The sequence below is a fragment of the Cetorhinus maximus genome, chromosome 2 (assembly GCF_964194155.1).
Source record: "Cetorhinus maximus chromosome 2, sCetMax3.hap1.1, whole genome shotgun sequence".
Taxonomy (NCBI): Eukaryota; Metazoa; Chordata; class Chondrichthyes; order Lamniformes; family Cetorhinidae; genus Cetorhinus; species Cetorhinus maximus.
Genome location: NC_135880.1, coordinates 226,826,838 through 226,847,489, shown reverse-complemented (window position 1 = coordinate 226,847,489; position 20,652 = coordinate 226,826,838). Strand labels below are relative to the sequence as shown.

Sequence of the window (20,652 nt, the reverse complement as noted above, 5' to 3'; positions counted from 1 at the left end):
CGAGAGTACGAGGCCGTCGGAACGTGCGCATGAAGCCTTCTCGTGAGATTTAACACTCTTCCGGGTCAGGCACACGCTCGCTACTAACGCATAAAATTCTGGCCACTGTGGAAAAATGTTGCCATTATTTCCTTTGTCAATCACCTTAAATCCTTGTCCTCTTGATTTTTGACTGTCTCGCCAAATGGAACAATTTCTATCTCCTCTTCCTAGACCCCTCATGATTTTGAACACTTCTACCAAATCTCCTCTCAACCTTCCCTTCTCTAAGGAGAACAACCCATCTTCTCCAAACTATCCACATAGCTGAAGTCCTTCATATCTGGAGCTAGCCTCATAAATCCTTTCTGCACCCTCTTCAAAGCCTTCACATCCTTTCTGAAGTGTGGTGCTCACAATTGTGAATAATACTCCAGTTGAGCACAAACCTGAGTTTTATAAAGGGTAATCATAACTTCCTTGCTTTTGTACTGTAAGCCTTTATCTACAAAGACACCCAGGTTTTTTTAGAATTGTGGCCTTTATTTTATATTGCCTTTCCTTGTTCTTTCTACCAAATGTATCACTTTACACTTCTCTGCTTTAAATTTCAACTGCTCCGTGTCTACCCATCCTGTCTGTGTCCTATGTCACAGTTCACAAGTCTTGTGCCATCTGAAATTTTGAAATTCTGCTCTGCACATCAAAGTCCACGTCACTATTATACATCAAGAAAAGCAGTGGTCCTCACACCGACCCCTGGGGAACCCTACAGCATACCTTCCTCTAGTCTGCAAAATAACTTCTGTATTATTCTGTTTCCAGTCCTTCAGCCAAATTTATATCATGCCACTGCTTTCCCCTTTACTGCATGGCCTTCAACTTTGCTGGTAAATAATATGTGCCACTTCATCAAATGCCTTTTGGAAGCTCAAATAAGCCACATCAACTGCATTGCCCTTATCAACTATCTCTGATACCTCATCAAAAAACTCAATCAAGGTAGTTAAATATGATTTTCCTTTCACAAACCCATGCTGGTTTTCCCCAGTTAATCTGAACTTGTCCAAGTGTCTATTAATTTTATCAGAAACCTCCCTTTCCAATCCCGCCCGATTTTAAAGCCACTGAGAGCAGCTCCCACATCCGTAGTGTAGGCGAAGGTGGAGTTACCGCGGAAGAGCAGAGTCATGGCCCAGCCCAGTCTCCTGAACATATTCAATCCATTGTTGTGTGAATTGTCTCATTGTTGGGATCAGGAATCTGTAAGCAGATTTCTGATCAAAAAGAGGTGAAGCTGATCACAACCTTACTTGAAGAGAACATGCCTCCTGCAAGTCAAAGCTCCTACTCCTGCCTCTTGCCACTCATCGCCAGAGCCTGTGGGGAGGTGGTGGCGTAGTGGTATTGTTGCTGAACTAGTAATCCAGAGACCCAAGGTGGTGGCATAGATGTATTGTTGCTGAACTAGTAATCCAGAGACCCAGGGTAATGCCCCGGGGACCCGGGTTCAAATCCTGATGGTGGAATTTGAATTTAAAAGATATCTGGAATTAAACAATTATTGATTGTTGTAAAAACCCATTTGGTTCACTAATGCCCTTTAGGGAAGGGAAATCCTCACTCCAGTTGGCTCTTAAAAATGCCCTCTGAACAAGGGCAATTAGGGATGGGCAATAAATGCTTAGCCAGCAATAGCAATGCCCACATGCAATGAATAAAAAAAAATAATGTGGGCTCAGGAGGGGGGAGTGTGAGTGGCAATAGGGTGAGTTAGGGAGTGGGACAGGTTAGTCCAAAATGACACTGATTGGGTCACATGGCCCTATGTGACAGCAGGAAATGATATTAAAACAAATCTTGCAATGCTGAACAAGAATACAGGCCCATTGACTGACCAATGTTAAAACAGGACAATGTAAATGGGAACTTACTGTAGTTGACAAACTCAACCAGAAAGTTGTGATGAGATGATGCTGACCTTGGGCTTGAAAGCCTGTAACAGGAAAAGGTCCAGATTTGAGATCCCAGCAAAGAAGGAGAGAGTGATTTGCCTTATTCCAATAGTCGTTAATGCAGGGAAGAGGAAGATATATAGGGTGGCATACGAGAGAGATATGTTGAGAGGAGCATGAGTCATTATAAATATTTATAACGTGAAGGTAAAAAGAAGGTTGCAATAGAGAAAACAAGGCTGTAGACAAGACAGAATTTCCTGCTTCAAGAATAAATGATAAACAATGAGACTGCATATAGGATAGACCAGTGTCACATCTGTGACTGTCCGTTGCCCTGCATTCCTCCAAATCACTGTTGCCTTGGTTCTTTCATTGTCCTGTTCCACTTTAGCGTAAGTGAAAAGTTGGGAGTGGAGACGATTTATCTTTCTGTCAGACTATGTTTACAACATACTTCAAACACACCACAGTAGGTTATTAGCCTGCTCAAACAGGGGGCTCTACAACCATACTGAAAACTGACACTCTGCATCTTCCCCCCTCACAATGAGTGAAAGCCATTGTACAACAACTTTCATCAGCCCAAGGCTGCAAAACATTGGCTTTGTCAAATAATAACAATCATGGTGTGTTCAATCAGAATTAATGTTTTTAAACTCAATTTACTGGTGATTCCCCCATCCATCCCCCAGTATCTATTATTCAAATTACAATGCTGGGTCATTGCAATGTCTGATAGCAACTCAGTTGATTGGTTTACAAATACTGTATCAGCAGATAACAGGATAAATTAGTCTCATACAATGAGCTGGATCCTGCTGGAGTGAGGCATCTCACAACAGGCACCATTAGTTAGAAAACAAAAACAGAATTACCTGGAAAAACTCAGCAGGTCTGGCAGCATCGGTGGAGAAGAAATCAGTTGATGTTTCGAGTTCTCACGACCCTTCGGCAGAACTGAAGAATAGTTAGGAGAGAGGTGAAATATAAGCTGGTCTAAGGTGGGGGGCTATACTTCAGTTCTGCCGAAGGGTCGTGAGGACTCGAAACGTCAACTGATTTCTTCTCCACCGATGCTGCCAGACCTGCTGAGTTTTTCCAGGTAATTCTGTTTTTGTTTTGGATTTCCAGCATCCGCAGTAGCTTTTAGCCATTAGTTAGACTCTTTCCTGCACCCTTCAGCTTGAAACATTTTTGTGCTGTAACTTTGCAGTGAGTACAATCTGGTAATGGTGTGTCAAGTGCTACAGATCATCTGGGACGTTAGTGAATGGTGGGAAAACAGTGCATCTCCTTAACAAGGGCTGAGAAAGAAATAGAAGAACAACAGAGATACATAGTGAACTACAGACAAATCATATAGGAAGAGAAAAGGAGGGAAAGAAAGGTTGGATTTGAGAGAGAAAAAAATAACAATAGGAAAAGAAAGAAAAAAGGTAAACATAAAATTTGACATTTTTGAAATCTTTAACAACAATCTATTACATACAGAAATGAGTTTGAACACTTTAAATGGGTTCCTTTCTGGGCTAGAGAGGTTGATTGGAATTGCATTATCATTAAAATGTACTTGTGTTATTAATTATGAGCTCTAACTTTCTGCAGAGAGTTTAATAGGCAATTAATGTCCAAATCCAGCAAGTTCCTAAAGATAATGGGAAGGCTGAGAGTGAGATACAAACGATGGAGCAGTATAAATTGACCAACAAGTTATGGAGATTCAAAACTTAAAATGTACCTCTTCATCTCCTGAACTTCCTGCCAATTTGCACATTATTAATACAGAGTGCTTTAACACATGTTTTTCCAGCAAGATCTGGCTTATTAATTATTTACACACTAGAGCCTGTTTTAATAGTCTTTTCCCATTTTCTCCCCTTCTCTTTTGAGAGTGCTGAATATTGCTAGGGTATGGTCCTCAGAGGTATCGATCATTCAAGTGACCATTCTTCATACGTGAAGCTGAGCAGTGATTCAATAGGGAACTGTTAAAAAAAGCTGTCAAGCCTAGCCTTATTCTTACCCAATGTTAATTAAGGCTCCAGCAGAACTGCTCGAGATAATTGTGGGAATAATTATAGAACAATGAAAATGCACTCCTACTAGGGAGAGGAAGAGGATACTTATTTTTAACCCTTGGCACACACTGCTTGTTTGTCCTCACTGGCAACTTCTGTTTTAAGGAAAATCAAATGAATGGCAGGCGTATCCTCACTGGAAGGTAGGAAATAAACTGGATGGGGAATCTCCATGAAAACAATAGTGAGGGGGCTTTAAACATATAGCAGATGTATAGGAAAGCAAATAAGACAGTGAGGCTAAAAAAAAAACAATGTTTTCTTATCATAAACTTAAAGCTCATGACAATTAAGTTTGGTTTGTGGTTTTACACAACACTGGAATTGGAACCAGGTGGTTGACATATTTCTGTTTCAGCAGGTAAGTGGATATCTGATGTTGAGCAGCGCGGAGATGTTAGAAGGACTGCTGCAAAAGGCTGAGCATGAAGACAGACAGTTATATAGCAAAAGTTTTGCAGCTACTCTCATTGGGTTACAGAGTGATAAGTGGTTGCTGCTGTAATTCTGCAGTGACTGGCAGAGGGCATTTAAGAGTCAACCACTATGGGGGAGGCGATGCGTACTGGTCTAGTAATCCAAAGACCCAGGGTAATGCTCTGGAGACCGGGGTTCAAATCTCACCACGGAAAATTGTGAAATTTGAATTCAATAAATACCTGGATTGGAATTAAAAGTCTGATAATGACCATGAAACCATTGTTGTAAAAACCCATCTGCCCTTTAGGGAAAGAAATCCGCTGTCTTTACTTGGTCTGGCCTACATGTGACTCTAGACCCACAGCAATGCAGTTGACTCTTAAATGCCCTCTGAAATGGCCTAGCAAACCACTCAGTTGTATCAAACCGCTACAAAGCCTCAAAAAAGGAATGAAACTGGACGGATCACCCGGCATCGACCTAGGCACCGGAAACGACAACGGCAAACCCAGGACTGCAAAGTCCTCCTTACTAACATCTGGGGGCTTGTGCCAAAATTGGGAGAGCTGTCTCACAGACTAGTCAAACAACAGCCTTACATAGTCATCCTCACGGGATCATTCCTTACAGGCAATGCCCTAGACACCACCATCACGATCAATGGATATGTCCTCTCCCACCAGTGGGACAGACCCAGCAGAGGTGCTGAAGCATTTGCAACAATCTTCAGCCAGAAGTACCAAGTGGATGATCCATCTCAGCCTCCTCCGGAGATCCCCAGCATCACAGGTTTCAGTCTTCAGCGAATTCGATTCACTCCACTTGATATTAAGAAACAGCTGAAGGCACTGGATACTGCAAAGGCTATGGGCCCTGGTAATATTCTGGCAATAGTACTGAAGACTTGTGCTCCAGAACTTGCCGTGCCCCCTAGCCAAGCTGTTCCGGTACAGCTGCAAAACTGGCATCTACCCAGCTATGTGGAAAATTGCCCAGGTATGTCCTGTACACAAAAAGCAAGACAAATCCAACCTGACCATTTACCTCCTTGTCAGCCTACTCTCAAACATCAGTAAAGTAATGGAAGAGGTCACCAACAGTGCTATCAAGCGGCACTTGCTTAGCAATAGCCTGCTCACTGATGCCCAGTTTGGGTTCCGCCAGGGCCACTCAACTCCAGACCTCATTACAGCCTTGGTTCAAAAATGGACAAAAGAGCTGAACACACAAGGTGAGGTGAGAGTGACTGCCCTTGACATCAAGGCAGCATTTGACCGAGTGTGGCATCAAGGAGCCCTAGCAAAACTGGAGTCAATGGGAATCCGGGGGAAAACTCTCCACTGGTTGGAGTCATACCGAGCACAAAGGAAGATGGTTGTGGTTGTTGGAGGTCAGTCATCTCAGCTCCAGGACATCACTGCAGGAGTTCCTCAGGGTAGTGTCCTAGGCCCAACCATCTTCAGCTGCTTCATCAATGAACTTCCTTCTATCATAAGGTCAGAAGTGGGGATGTTCGCTGATGATTGCACAATGTTCAGCACCATTCACTAATCCTCAGATACTGAAGCCGTCCATGTCCAAATGCAGCAAGACCTGGCCAATATCCAGGCTTGGGCCGACAAGTGGCAAGTAACATTCATGCCACACAAGTGCCCGGCAATGACCATCTCCAACAAGGGAGAATCTAACAATCGCCCCTATACATTCAAATGGCATTACCATCACTGAATCCCTAAATAACATCATCCTGGGGGGTTACCATTGACCAGAAATTGAACTGGACTAGCCATATAAATACTGTGGCTACAAGAGCAAGTCAGAGGCTAGGAATCCTGTAGCAAATAACTCACCTCCTGACTCCCCAAAGCCTGTCCGCCATCTACAAGGCACAAGTCAGGAGTGTGATGGAATACTCTCCACTTGCATGGGTGAGTGCAGTTCCGACAACACTCAAGAAGGTCAACGCCATCCAGGTCAAAGCAGTCCCACTTGATGGGCACCACACCCACAAACATTCACTCCCTCCACCACCAACACACAGTGGTAGCAGTGTGTACCATCTACAAAATGCATTGCAGAAACTCACCAAGGCTCCTTCGACAGCACCTTCCAAACCTACAACTGCTACTATCTAGAAAGACAAAGACAGCAGACACATGTGAACACCACCACCTGGAAGTTTCCCTCCAAACCACTCACCAACCTGACTTGGAAATATATCACCGTTCCTTCACTGTCATTGGGTCAAATCCCTGGAACTCCCTTCCTAACAGCACTGTGGGTGTACCTCCACCAAATGGACTGCAGCGGTTCAAGAAGGCAGCTCACCACCACCTTCTCAAGGGCAACTAGGGAAGGGCTAGATTAGTCGCTGGGAATTTTCCCACAGTTCTGGACAATCCTACAAGTCAATGCCTTACTAGATATGAGAATTCTGGTTTAACAAGCAGTAAGAAATTTAATAATGCACTGTGTTAATAAATTGAATAATCTCAGATGGTCAAAATTTAGCAATACACCTTGGGATTTCCAAAGCCTCGATTCTTGCTAACCTTTGCCTAAATTCTCTGGATTTAGGTAAATTCTCATCCCTATAATGAGGCAGTGTGCAGCCCAAACCTGGCAAACAGTTTACCTGCATGAACTTCTCAGTAGCTTGGTTGGTAACTCTTAAACATGTGATGGGCTTCCACATGTCACAGGCACCCAGATAACCCAAATAACGTTCAAAAGTAAAAAGTAAAAAAAAATTACATGCCATTCAATAGTTTCCCAATGTTCACTATCTAGGATCCACACATAAAAGGATGACCACTCAGCCAAGGCACAGGGGGACAGCACTCGTAGATTTCCCCGATTCAAAATTTTTAGGAGAGAAATGAAAGGGTGAAATTCTTGAACAAAATTTAAAATGACATCAGAGCACTGACAACTTTTACTTTATGGAGTAATGTTTATATTTTGCACTGAACCCTGTTTTTCTGGTCATACTTAACTCTTGAATAGCAGATTTCCTAAATTACCTACATCACCAATCACTCTCCAACTCGGTTAGTTTGATAAATTTTGGCCATAGTGTCCCAATACCTTTTGGATAAATTAGATAATAGAGAACCCTTTGTCTGAAGGTCAGGGGTTGAATTGCAGGCGGGGGTGGGGGGAGTTGGTAAATCAAACTCCTAATGAATCATGTTCATGTATCTCTGGTCGGTGATCTTTGTGATGTAAATAAAGCAATAAGACAGACCTCATCAGTTAGGAATAATGTCAGCCCCATTCATTATTATTATTGTCTGAACTGTCACTGGGGCCACTTGGTTTCTGAATGTAATGGAAAAACTGATGCTCAAACAAATTGGGTAAACCTCAAGTTGGAACATCACAGCCTCCTGTTCTCAGGGGCTTCAGGATGTGATACAAAACCTTTGCCGATAACTGTGGGACAAAAAGATGTTAAATCCTGTACACAATTAGTGGTTCAGGTCACTTGCTGATTTAATAGTGTTCACACAGGTCCAGAAGGTGTTAATGCTGCATGTTGAGGCTTGAGATGACTGTCCTATGTGGCCTCTCAAAGAGATTTCTTGATTACAAAAACAGAAATACCTGGAAAAACTCAGCAGGTCTGGCAGCATCGGCGGAGAAGAACAAAGTTGACGTTTCGAGTCCTCATGACCCTTCAACAGAACTAAGTAAAAATAGGAGAGGGGTGAAATATAAGCTGGTTTAAGGTGGGGGGAGGTTGTAGGGACAAGCAAGCAGTGATAGGAGCAGATAACCAAAAGATTTCACAGACAAAAGAACAAAGAGGCGTTGAAGGTGGTGATATTATCTAAAAGAATGTGCTAATTAAGAATGGATAGCAGGACACTCAAGGTACAGATAGCTCTAGTGGGGGTGGGGTGAAATAAGACTAAAAGGGCATAAAAGGTATAGATTTAAAAATAATGTAAATAGGTGAGAAAAGAAAAATCTATATAAATTATTGGAAAAAAAAGGGAGGGGGAAGGAACGGAAAGGGGGTGGGGATGGAGGAGGGAGTTCAAGATCTAAAGTTGTTGAACTCAATATTCAGTCCGGAAGGCTGTAAAGTGCCTAGTCGGAAGATGAGGTGCCGTTCCTCCAGATTGCGTTGAGCTTCCATGGAACAATGCAGCAAGCCAAGGACAGGCTTGTGGGCAAGAGAGTAGGGTGGAGTGTTAAAATGGCAAGCGACAGGGAGGTCTGGGTCATTCTTGCGGACAGACCGAAGGTGTTCTGCAAAGCGGTCACCCAGTCTGCGTTTGGTCTCTCCAATGTAGAGGAAACCGCATTGGGAGCAACGAATACAGTATACTAAGTTGGGGGAAATGCAAGTGAAATGCTGCTTCACTTGAAAGGAGTGTTTGGGCCCTTGGACGATGAGGAGAGAGGAAGTGAAGGGGCAGGTGTTGCATATTTTGCGTATGCATGGGAAGGTGCCGTAGGTGGGGGTTGAGGAGTAGGGGGTGATGGAGGAGTGGACCAGGGTGTCCAGGAGGGAACGATACCTACGGAATGCTGCCGGGGGGGGTGAAGGGAAGATGTGTTTGGTGGTGTCATCATGCTGGAGTTGGCGGAAATGGTGGAGGATGATCCTTTGAATGCGGAGGCTGGTGGGGTGATAAGTGAGGACAAGGGGGACCCTATCATGTTTCTTGGAGGGAGGAGAAGGCGTGAGGGCAGATGCGCGGGAGATGGGCCGGACACGGTTGAGGGCCCTGTCAACCACCGTGGTTGGAAAACCTCGGTTAAGGAAGAAGGAGGACATCTCAGAGGAATTGTTTTTGAAGGTAGCATCATCAGTACAGATGCGACGGAGGCGAATGAACTGAGAGAATGGGATGGAGTCCTTACAGGAAGTGGGGTGTGAGGAGCTGCAGTTGAGGTAGCTGTGGGAGTCGGTAGGCTTGTAATGGATATTTCTTGATTCTTGCTGCTATGAAGTCAGCCAGGGAGCTCAGAGCACATTCAATAAGGGGCCGGTTTTGCAAATCCACTATGTGTTTATGGAGAGAAGTTTCATTGGGCAGCATTGATCCCTGTGCTCCTATAGGCTTCAGAGACTTAGACAACCTATAGCAGGCAGCTCAAAGCACTGGAGAAGCACTACCAGCACAGTGCCTTTGCAAGGTCCTCCAAATCTGGTGACAAGAAAGGCAGATTCTTTCTGCCCAGCATCGAGGCACAAATCACTCAAAACCAGCTCCGCTGGGCGGGATGTGTCGTTCATATGCCTGACACCAAACTCTCAAAGCAACTACTCACTCAACTTGGAACTTGACTGTGGCAGGAGACTCCCAGGGAGACAGTGGAAATGCTTTAGGGATGTCCTGCATCCCTGAAGAGGTCAAACATCCCTGCTGTATCATGGGAGTTCCTGGCTCATGACTGGCTAAAATGGAGGTTAATTTGGGACTTTGGGAACACACAGAGGCGAAGTCAAAGAGAGAGCACACAAATCAGTAAACAACTCATCTACCCAACCCTCCAAGCACCACCTGCCCTGTAGGTGGCAAAGTCTGCAGATCACACATTGGATTTATCAGCTATCTCAGGACCCATAGAACTGCAGCAGAATCGAGGTTACCTTCATCCTGAAGGACTGCCTAAAAAGATTTTGGGAAAGTCTTCGCTTGAGTTAGTCATTTATTAAGTGCAGGATTACGGATGGGGGAGGGATGCATTCTCTTATTTATCTAGTTACATGCAGACAATTAAAACAAATGTTGAAATGTTAACTCTGTTTCTCTCGCCACAGAAGCTGCCTGACCTGCAGAGTATTTTCAGCATTTTCTGTTTTTATTTCAGATTTCCATCATCCGCAGTATTCTATGTTTACATTCACTCAATGTCAATCAAGGTGCATCTGTTCACTAGGATAAGCCAATTGCACTAAAATTATTTTCCTGTTGATCTCAACTCACAACGTCCTGTTAATTTGGCTGTTAACAACTATTCTAAGGTTGCTGTCTTTTACCAAGTCTAAAACTCAAGGGATCAGGATCAGGGCTGAACAGAAGGTGGACTAATGGCTTCATTTCTGAAGTGCGATTCGCTGATGATAAATGGAGTCATAGAGGCCTACAGCACAGAAAAAGGCCCTTCAGCCCATCACCTCTGTGCCGGTCAAACAAGTACCTAACTATTCTAATCCCATTTTCCAGGACTAGGCCCATAGTCTTGTATGCCACAGCATCGCAACTGCACATCCAAATACTTCTTAAATGTTATGAGGGTTTCTGCCTCTACCACCCTTTCAGGCAGTGAGTTCCAGATTCCCACCACCCTCTGAATGAAAAAATTCTTCCTCACATCCCCTCTAAACCTTCTGCCCCTTATCTTAAATCTATGCCCCCTGGTTATTGATCCCTCCACCAAAGGGAAAAGTTCCTTCCTGTCTACCCTATCTATGCCCCTCATAATTTTATACACCTCAATCATGTCCCCCCTCAATCTCCTCTGCTCCAGGGAAAATAACCCCAGTCTATCCAATCTCTCCTCATAACTAAAACACTCCAGCCCAGGCAACATCCTGGTAAATCTCCCCTGCACTCTCTCTAGTGCAATCACATCCTTCCTATAATGCGAGACTACAGAACTGCACGCATTACTCTAGCTGTGGCCTAACCAGCGTTTTATACAGTTCCAGCATAACCTCCCTACTCTTATATTATTTACTACCTACTACTTCTAGATCAGGATGTACTGGAAATAGGACAGATAATCTACTTTTTGACCTCCAGTTAAAATTTGCAAACTTTCTGCATTAAGCAATTGCTTTCTGGATTAGAAACAAGTACACAGATTCTAGTTTGGCTGCCCTTTTTCTACTGGCTGAGGAAAATTATAATGTGGGAAAAGATCAACATTTTACACAGCTAATTCCTGACCCACTTAGTGTTTCTGTTCAATTGTAACGGATTAGATCTAGATCTAATTTAGTACAGATGGGATGACATCTGTTAGTAAACAATAGTAAAAGGGTGGTAAAGGGAGGAGTAGGGCCGACTAGGGACCAAAAAGGGGATTTACACAGAGGCAAGAGGCATGGCTGAGGTGTGAAATGAATATTTTATATGTCTTTATGTACGAGGCAGATGCTACCCAGGCCATGGTGACAGAGGAGGAAACTCAGTCACTAGAAGTGTTTAAAATTGAAAAGGAGGTGGTATTGGATAAGCTGTCGGTAATTAAAGTTGATAAGGCACCAGGACTGGATGAGACTCATCCAAGAATATTGAAGGAAGTGAGAGTGGAAATTGCAGAGGCACTGGCATAAATCTTTCAATGTTCCCTGGATTCAGGGAGGTACCAAAGGACTGGCGAATTGTAAACATTACACCCTTGTTCAAAAAAGGTTGTAAAGATCTGCCCTGCAATTACAGACCAGTCAGTTTAACTTCGGTGGTGGGGAAGCTTCTAGAAACAATTATTCGGGATAGAATTAATAGTCACATGGAAAAATGTGGATTGAATCGGAAGAGTCAGCATGGATTTATTAAAGGAAAATTGTGTCTAACTAACTTGATGGAGTTTTTTGAAGGGGTAACAGTGGTGGTTGATGAGGGCAAGGCTGTTGATGTGGTGTATATGGACTTCCAAAAGGCGTTTGATACAGTGCCACACAACAGGCTTGTGAGGAAAAGTTATAGGTCATGGAATAAAAAGGACATTAGCAACGTGGATACAAAATTGGCTGAGGGACAGGAAACAGAGAGTAATGGTTAATGGGCATTTTTCCGGTTGGAAGGTTTATAGTGGAGTTCCCCAGGGGTCAGTATTGGGGCCCTTGCTTTTCCTGATATACATAAACGATCTAGATCTTGATGTGCAGGGGACAATTTCATGTTTGCAGACAACACAAAACTTGGGAGAATTGTAAGCTGTGAGGACAGTGTAGAACTTCAAAAGGACATTGACACATTGGTGGAGTGGGTAGATAGGTGGCAGATGAAGTTCAATGTGGAGAAGTGTGAGGTGAAACACTTCGGTACAAAGAACATGGAGAGACAATACAAAATAAAAGGATACTATTCTAAAGGGTGTGCAGGAGCAGAGAGACCTGGTTGTGTATGTACATAAGTTTTTAAAGGTGGCAGGATTGGTAGAGAGAGCTGTTTCTAAAGCATACAGTATTCTAGGCTTCATTAATAAGGATATAGAATACAAGAGCAGGGAGGTTATGATGAACTTATGTGAGACACTGGTTAGACCTCAGCTGGAGTATTGTATACAGTTCTGGGCACCACACTATAGGATGGGAACACATCGGAGATAGTGCAGAAGAGGTTTACAAGAATGGTTCCAGGCATGAGACATTTCAGTTATGAGGAAAGATTGGAGAATTTGGGACTGTTTTCCTTGGAGAAGAGAAGGCTAAGAGGAGACTTGATAGAAGTTTTCAAAATCATGAGGGATAGAGTAGATGGGGAGAAGCTGTTCCCGCTCATAAACGGATGGAGAACCAGAGGGCACAGTTTTAAAGTGTTTTGCAAAAGAAGCAAATGTGAGGCAAGAAACAACTTCTTCACACATCGAGTAGTTAGGGTTTGGAATGCACTGCCTGGAAGTGTGGTAGGTTCAATTGAGGCATTCAAGAGAGCATTGGATGATTACTTAAATAGAAACAATGTGCAGGGTTACGGGGAAAAGGCAGGAGATTAGCACTGTTAAAATGCTCGGAGAGCCGGTGCAGACTCGATGGGCTGAATGGCCTCTTTCTACACCGTAACAATTCTGTGATTTTGTGACATTTAGGACTTTCCTCACATGTGTAGCCTGGCACAAAACTGGGCACGGTGTTTATCAGCTAACCAAACTTATGTCAGAATTTAAAGCTTCAGCATGAACAGCAAATGTCGGATGGGGCAACTGAATTACTGTCCTGCAATACATGGCTTGCAATGCAACAGCAAGCTGATCTAAAAGCTTTGACACCCAAATAGACATATTTAGTACTTAGGGAGAATTGAATTTCCATTGATCTTTATGACCACCATATAAATGAAGCTGAACCAATCTCTTCTTTAAGGAGACCAATCCAAGTTTTCCAATCTATCCACATAACTCACCCCTGGAACCATTCTCATAAATCTTCTCTCCATCCTCTCTAAAGCCTTCGGATCTTTCCTAAAATGTCCAGGATTGGACACAATAAGTCCGAACCAGGGTTTTATAGAAGGTACAAAGAGATAACCGCCTTGATTGTGTACTCAAGGTCTTTGTTTATAAGGCTCAGGATCCCATATGCTCATGGCTGGAGCTAAAGAGAGGTGTAAAGCACAACAGATTCATAGTTTTTCTTAGCTTTCAAACTCTTCATTGTATGTCAACTGGTGCTTAGAGAACAAGAATAATTAGCAATTAAACATACATAAATGTATTTATTTTTTAACACTAATTACACATTCAGCTCATTGAATGAAATGTAGCACAGTGCAGTGAAGCTGAATTTAACACAACAGCTGTCAATATTACAGGTCAAATAAAACAAATGCCAATAGAACTTACACAAAAAAGATAAAGTAGGCTTTAATAAAATAGAACTGTAACACGTCATTCATAAATAACCTGAAACATCCTCCCTGCACAATCATTAGTGAATGCACTGCATTCAACACTAACCACCATGTATTAGCAATGCCAAGTGCCACCCAACTCATTCTGAAGTGTGTATTTGCAGCCATCACCAGCTAGTCAATCTTGATAACAGTAATAATGTCATGATGGCTGTGGCTCTCCTAAAGCTGCTTTGAAAAATCTTCAACCCAATGAACATCTCTGGCAGCTCCCTCCTCTTTCTCCATAGATAGCAAGCTGCCCTTTAACTTACACATCAAACTAAATGTTTAACCCATCCCTAATGGTTCTCTTGGTAAATATACTGCCCATTTTATACAACGGTATTCAGTCCACAAAGATTAAAGACTTGGGCACTTGGGCTATTCAACTGTGGCAAGGGGATATATGGCAAAACATTAAAGCTTACCCCAATCCTTTTTTCATCTGATGTCCACATAAATACATTTTACATCAGGAATCACTGGAAGTTTTAGCTAATTTTTCTGTGTTTAGCATTGAGGCTAATTGTAAAACCCACAACCAATTACCAAAAACCTTTGGTCTGTAAACCTTTGTGCAGCCTTAATGTCTTTAACCACTGGGTTGTTAAGGGAACCAGGGGTAATGTTGTGGGGAGAAAAATAAAAGTTGTATTCAGGTCCTACACATGGGTCAAAAAATGTTTAGTAGTTGGATAACAGTGGACGCCAATGCTTTATAAATTTTTGCTCATCTGGAATGGTACGAGAAAACATCTTAGTATCAATAATTGAGCCTCCATCTGTTCCTAAAACCAATTTTAATCATCTCAGTAAACATTTATGGACTATGGGTTTAATACTACAGCCTTGATTTCATGTAGGGGACTTGGTAGAGGGACAACACACCCTAACAAATTGAGGTTGCAGAAGCTGTGCTCATTTAAATAAAATGTGTTGGACTCCTGACCAGATTCGCCATGTGGCCGGCGGGTGGGAGGAGAAATTTGGCTGCAGGCAGGAACTCCTGGGATAATGCCAATCAGTGGGCGGAGGGGATTCTCCCACATCTTAATGGAAGGGGTAGGCTGAAGTTTCCTTGCATTCAGCAATCAGGAAGATTCCGATTGTCAAGATTCCCTAAAGATCAGTGGGATGCTGAGGAGGCCCAAGAACTCCTTGCATGATCTGTGGGGACCACTCCTGCTTCTCTTGGCACAAAAGGAGCTCAAAAAAAAGTATGTTTAAACTTACTGGGCTTCACGTGGTCAGTCAGCTCCTTTGGCCATGTTTTGATGTTGGGGAACAGACAGTGCAGGACTCCTGCTTCATGGGCTTTTAAAATTACGTTCCAGCACAGGTGAAATCATCAGGCTATGACTTTTGAATCTTGAATAGGCTCCCATCTGCTTTTAGCAGGAGCTTCACCTAATGTCATCGATATTATGGTAACCAGGAACACAGCAGCTCTCAATTTTAACACTTTGTGCTTATCTGGGGTTTAGGCAGGGGTTTGGTTCAAAATCTAGGCCTATGGGTCTGAATAAATTCAAATCATGTTAGACACTATGTTATGTAACTGATTCCTCTTCTCACTAATCACTGTCCTGAAAACTCCAAAATCAGAGGTGTGCAACCTCATACACTGTAGTCAGTACACTTACAATTCCCCACATCAGGAATTTCCATTACAGATAGGTGCCAAGCACAAGGAAAGCAATTTCCCATATAAAAGAACAGCAACCACCGTCTCCATTCACACACCTCCAAATTCTTTTATCACTGTTGACTATGATATCTTTGGCATACCATTAATTATTGCAGATACCAAGACAAGTAAGGAAATAGTCTTGTGATTATAGGGTCTTACTGCAATAACTTTAAAAGATACACCATTTATTTCAGGCTGTGTTACCATAAAAACTTTGTTGCTACTGTAGTTGTTCTGCTGGAAGGCGGGTATACATCAATCAACATCTCAGTAAGTTCACATCTGTACAGCAGAAAGCTTGCATTATGCAGCCAGATTTTGTAGTGATAAACATTTGGTATGAGAAAAGTAGCTGAGTTTCATTCAAAGAATGCATTTATCAGTTAATGTATTAAATACCCAGGTGTCAAGAACTGAGAACTATCCCATTCCTTGCTCCAAATCCAGTAGACACAGAAATGGTCCTCAAAGCTACACTTCCCAAAACAACCTGTATTCCCTAATCAAATGGATTTGGTGATTAAACCAAATGCAGTGCCTAAGGCAAATGTCTGGAGGCACAGCCATTGAACAGTGCTACTACTCTTCGGTGAGTAGCATCGTTACTAAAAAGAGAAATTCTCCTTTGACCCATGTAATCTGTAATGCAGATTTGGTTAAGAATTGCTGTGATTATTTAAAGAGAAAACTTGTAACTTAAAAATATAAACTCAAAAATGTAAACAGATTTCTCATGTGTGTCTCACTTCCTAATTGGATGCACTATTTCAGCTGCTTTGCCAAAGAAACTATTCCATCATTAAGCCTCAAGCTTCCAGCACTGCCCTACCTCACTGCTCACAATGTATGCGGTGCATTGGGTGGTAGAACAGCATTCAGGGAAGCAAAGTTTTGTAGCATATCCCTGAACTATGCCATAGATAATCCAGGAGTCATCCATCTCAAAATAATTTACAAAAATCTTTTTTTTAAGAACAAGGACATTTACACATAGGGTGCACTGTGCAGACAATTCATTGATCCCTGACCCTGCACAGCTCATCGTAATAAAAATAGAAGTTAAACATTCAATGAATCTGTTGCACCAGCCTCTCAAAGCTGATCATTTTTTTTTAAACTCCCAAACTCTTTGATTAAATTAAAAAAAAAACACTTGTATCTGTCTACCAGGCAGTGTTGGTCACCAAATCAACAGAAAGTAGTTTCAGTTTCCCACTGTCAACTCTGAAACCAGTGAATAAAGTGGCAGAAGTCGAAGCATGTAACTGGACATGAGAAAATTGATCAGTGTGGTTTTAGTTCCAACTTGGCCAGCTTATCTAATAAAGTGCTGGAATTGAGGCTCCTAATTCCCAGTAATACGTACAGACATTCTTAAGGTAATATTCCTATACAGCGCAGTGCTTGCATAGGTTATGGTTGAACAGAAAAATAAATTACATCTGAATTATGAAGTCCATGGCTAAGGATTTGCATAGCAATTTGAAAATAGGCTCATTTAGCACTTCAATGATTGGTCCAGTGAAAGACTTTAACATATTAAAAAAAACACTATGCACAGCACACCCTTTTCATCAAAGCTTATTCAAACAGTCAATCAGAAATACACATCCAACGTTTGTAAGATCATCTCTCGGCAAAGTGGACAGTTGCGTTGGTAGATGGGCTGCTGCAAGAGGATATTTGTGCAGCCTTGACAGAGACACAAGTGTCGGCATGGGAGCAGCAACACAGATTTTGCCTGGTCCTGACAGATGACACACTTTTTTCGTTCTTCTTGCTCCTTCAAGAGCATCCAGAGGTTGCTTTCCACAGAGACATTACTACTATCGTCTTTGCTGCCTGCTGGCTTTGCTATCGAATGCAAAGGTCCATCACTGGCTTTTGGTCCACATACAGAGGTCTCAGCCAAGGTCAGCTGCTGTTCGCTTCCAGGGTTACCATCTTGTTGGACTGGGTTGGGATCTGCTTGCTGTTCCAACTGCATAGCCAGTTGTTGGTCCACAGCTGTTTGGCCCTCTAAGTTCTCATTAGGATCAGCCCTGTGCCGCCGCCTTTGGTCAAGAGGCCAGTTATTGACATAACCTGGGTGCAGTTGTTGACTGTATATTCGCCGCCACATCTCTGAGTTGACCATCAGCTGCATACTGGCCATTACTATCCTACAAACATGCGTGACATTCCTCCTGACCCAGTGAAGATTTGGAGGGGTGATCAAGTGTAGAGTCACCTGATTAGCAACCCTCAATACTATCTCTGGATTTGCATAGATCGTTGTACCAGAGATGACAACAAAAGTGACCGCCAACCCATATAGATTCAGGAGAAAAACGTCGGCCAATACTCTGGTGAGGGAGATCAGGACTTCGATCACAAACTGGCATGGAGTCCACAGCAGGATCACGTTGCCAAGGACACTGCTGGACAAATAGGCGAGAATTGAAGCAAAGACTTCTGAAGCCCCTACTAAAGGGCTCCACAGCACGGTGGCAACCGAAAACAGGTTCTGGGTTCCGATGAGGAACAAATTGATGACAGTGTTGACAAAGTAGGCAGCCAGGCTGGCCAAGATCCCCAAGGCATCCCAGATCTGCTTGAGAATGAGCTGGCCGGAGCAGAAGGTGTTGGCAAGGCCCTTTTGCAGCATCTCTCGCCCCCGCAGGCTCAGGTAAGACAGCAGGTGCCCCACCACCTTCAAACTCTCGGCCAGGTTGAGCAGCACCTTCAGCAAAGTGCAGGCCAGGCTGAGGGTGAGCTGCAGGGCGCAATGGCCCAGTTCCGCCGCCCCCAGGGCCAGCAGCCCCAGCAGGTTATAGCACAGGGCGAGGAGGGAGGCCGCGGCCCCGGGGAGGCAGAGCACCAAGTGCAGGAGGCCCGAGGCCGCAGTCAGCACGGAGGAGACCAGCCAGAAATTGAGGTCCAGCAACAAGCAGAGCAGGTCCAGGGCCCGGCCCAGGCCACTGATCAGCAAGATGACCACAGCGGCCATGGCCTGACCGGCGGCGCACGGCCGGCTCCCGCCGCGGCTCCGGGTCCCGCGGCTGCTCCGGGTCTCGATCCGGATCCGGATCCGGCTCCCGCTGCACCTGTTCCCGGCTACTCCGGGTCTCGCTCCGGCTCCCGCTGCACCTGTTCCCGGCTACTCCGGCTCCCGCTGCTCCGGGTCCCGCGGCTGCTCCGGGTCTCGATCCGGTTCCCGCTGCTCCGGGTCTCGCTCCGGCTCCGGCTGCCGATCCGGATCCGGCTCCCGCTGCACCTGTTCCCGGCTACTCCGGCTCCCGCTGCTCCGGGTCCCGCGGCTGCTCCGGGTCTCGATCCGGTTCCCGCTGCTCCGGCTCCGGCTGCTCCGGGTCTCGATCCGGCTCCGGCTCCCGCTGCTCCGGGTCTCGATCCGGCTCCGGCTGCTCCGGTTCCCGCCTGGAGCCGTTAAACAAAATTCAAAAATAAACTGCCAGCCCAGAGCAGCCGATCGCGGACACATCGACCGCCAGGGGACCAGGAGGAGCAGCAAAACATCGATCGGGAGGTGGACAATTCTCCGGCGTCCCTCCCCCGCTGAAACATGTTCTGTCAGGTAATCTTTTTTAACAATGAAGTTAGTGTTGATGCTGCTCCTTCAGCTTATTCTCCTCTAACCTGAAGGGATTGAGCAACGTTACAAATTAGAGCTGGAGAATTCGGCTCCTCTCAGCAAATTTACCCAAACGACGTCAATGAGGAAACCAATGGACAAACCCTCAATTTTATAACTTTTACTTTGACAATAAAACCAAAATCAACATAAAACATCACTTAACAGGCAAATTGCAGTTAATATAAACTATAAATTACACATTAAATAGTAGATACAACAATGATGGATTTACTGAGCAGTCCATGTGTGGCACTAATTTCAGTCACAAAGTCCTTCAAAGCTCTGACCCTCTTCAGGTAGATTCAGGTAGAATTCCAGCTCCTTTTTTTTCCAGGATATAGTCATCGATCCTAAACCGACCCCAGTTCCTCAGGGGACAGCCTTTTACTAAAATGACACACTTGCAGAACCTCCTCAGCTCTGCTCAGTCTTGATTCACCAGCAACACCTTTACCTGAACCCTCAGCAACACCCCTGTGCACTGCATGTGCTGGCCCAGATCAATCTCCCTTTTAAATACCCGAATCACCTTATTTTCCTTTATCTTTGCTCCCAGATGCAGCCTTTGTATCACTTTTTTCAACTGCGCCACAACTTCTTTTCCTACCAGCAGAACCTGGTCACACAGGGCCAGTTTTCACATCACTGAGGTCATGTTTGTGTCCACCCTCCTCCTCCATCTGGGGTTTGCATTTCTTAGGGATTTTTAAAATTCAATTTCTGGGATTTGCAGAGCTACTGTTCCCCCACCTCCCAGGACCTGCACTCCTGCTGCGCGGAGCTGTTCATTTTCCCTTGGGGTGGAGGCTGCCACTCCCCTGGTTGATGCCAGTCACTGAACCTGTCAGACTGCAAGCCATGGAGTCCAACACATCAACTTCACTTCCAGCCCGATCCTCATATCTCTTGATTGTTTTTAGTTCTTTTTATTTATTCATGGATATGAGCATTGCTTGCAAATCCAGCATTGTTTCTCATCCCTAATTGCCCTTGAGAAGTTCATTATGATCCTTCTTGAACTGCTGCAGTGCATCTAGTGTAGGTATACCCATAGTGCAGTTTGGAAGGAAGCTCTAGGTTATTGACCCAGTGCCAGTGAAGGAACAGTGATATTGTTCCAGGTTGGGATCCTGTGTGGCTTGGAGGGGAACTTGCAGGTGGTGTTTTATAGGAACATAGGACTTAGGAGTAGGAGTAGGCCATTTGGCCCTTCGAGCCTGCTCCACCATTCAATAAGATCATGCTGAGCTGGTTGTTGTCTCTGCTCCACTTTTCTGTCTGCCCCCCATAGCCCTTGATTCTCTTGTCTATC

At 44.2% G+C, this 20,652-nt stretch overlaps 1 protein-coding gene and 1 long non-coding RNA gene across 2 annotated transcripts in view; both read right to left on the bottom strand.

Annotated features, from left to right (window-relative positions):
* LOC144671623 (uncharacterized) overlaps positions 1–20,652 on the bottom strand; it is a 1,108,978-nt gene that overhangs the window by 933,124 nt on the left and 155,202 nt on the right. The gene's annotated exons all lie outside the window — the stretch shown is intronic.
* On the bottom strand, positions 13,820–18,721 carry rnf26 (ring finger protein 26). Its single transcript, XM_078533337.1, has one exon. The coding sequence runs from the start codon at positions 18,693–18,695 to the stop codon at positions 17,304–17,306; it is 1,392 nt and encodes a 463-aa protein (XP_078389463.1). The 5' UTR covers positions 18,696–18,721; the 3' UTR covers positions 13,820–17,303.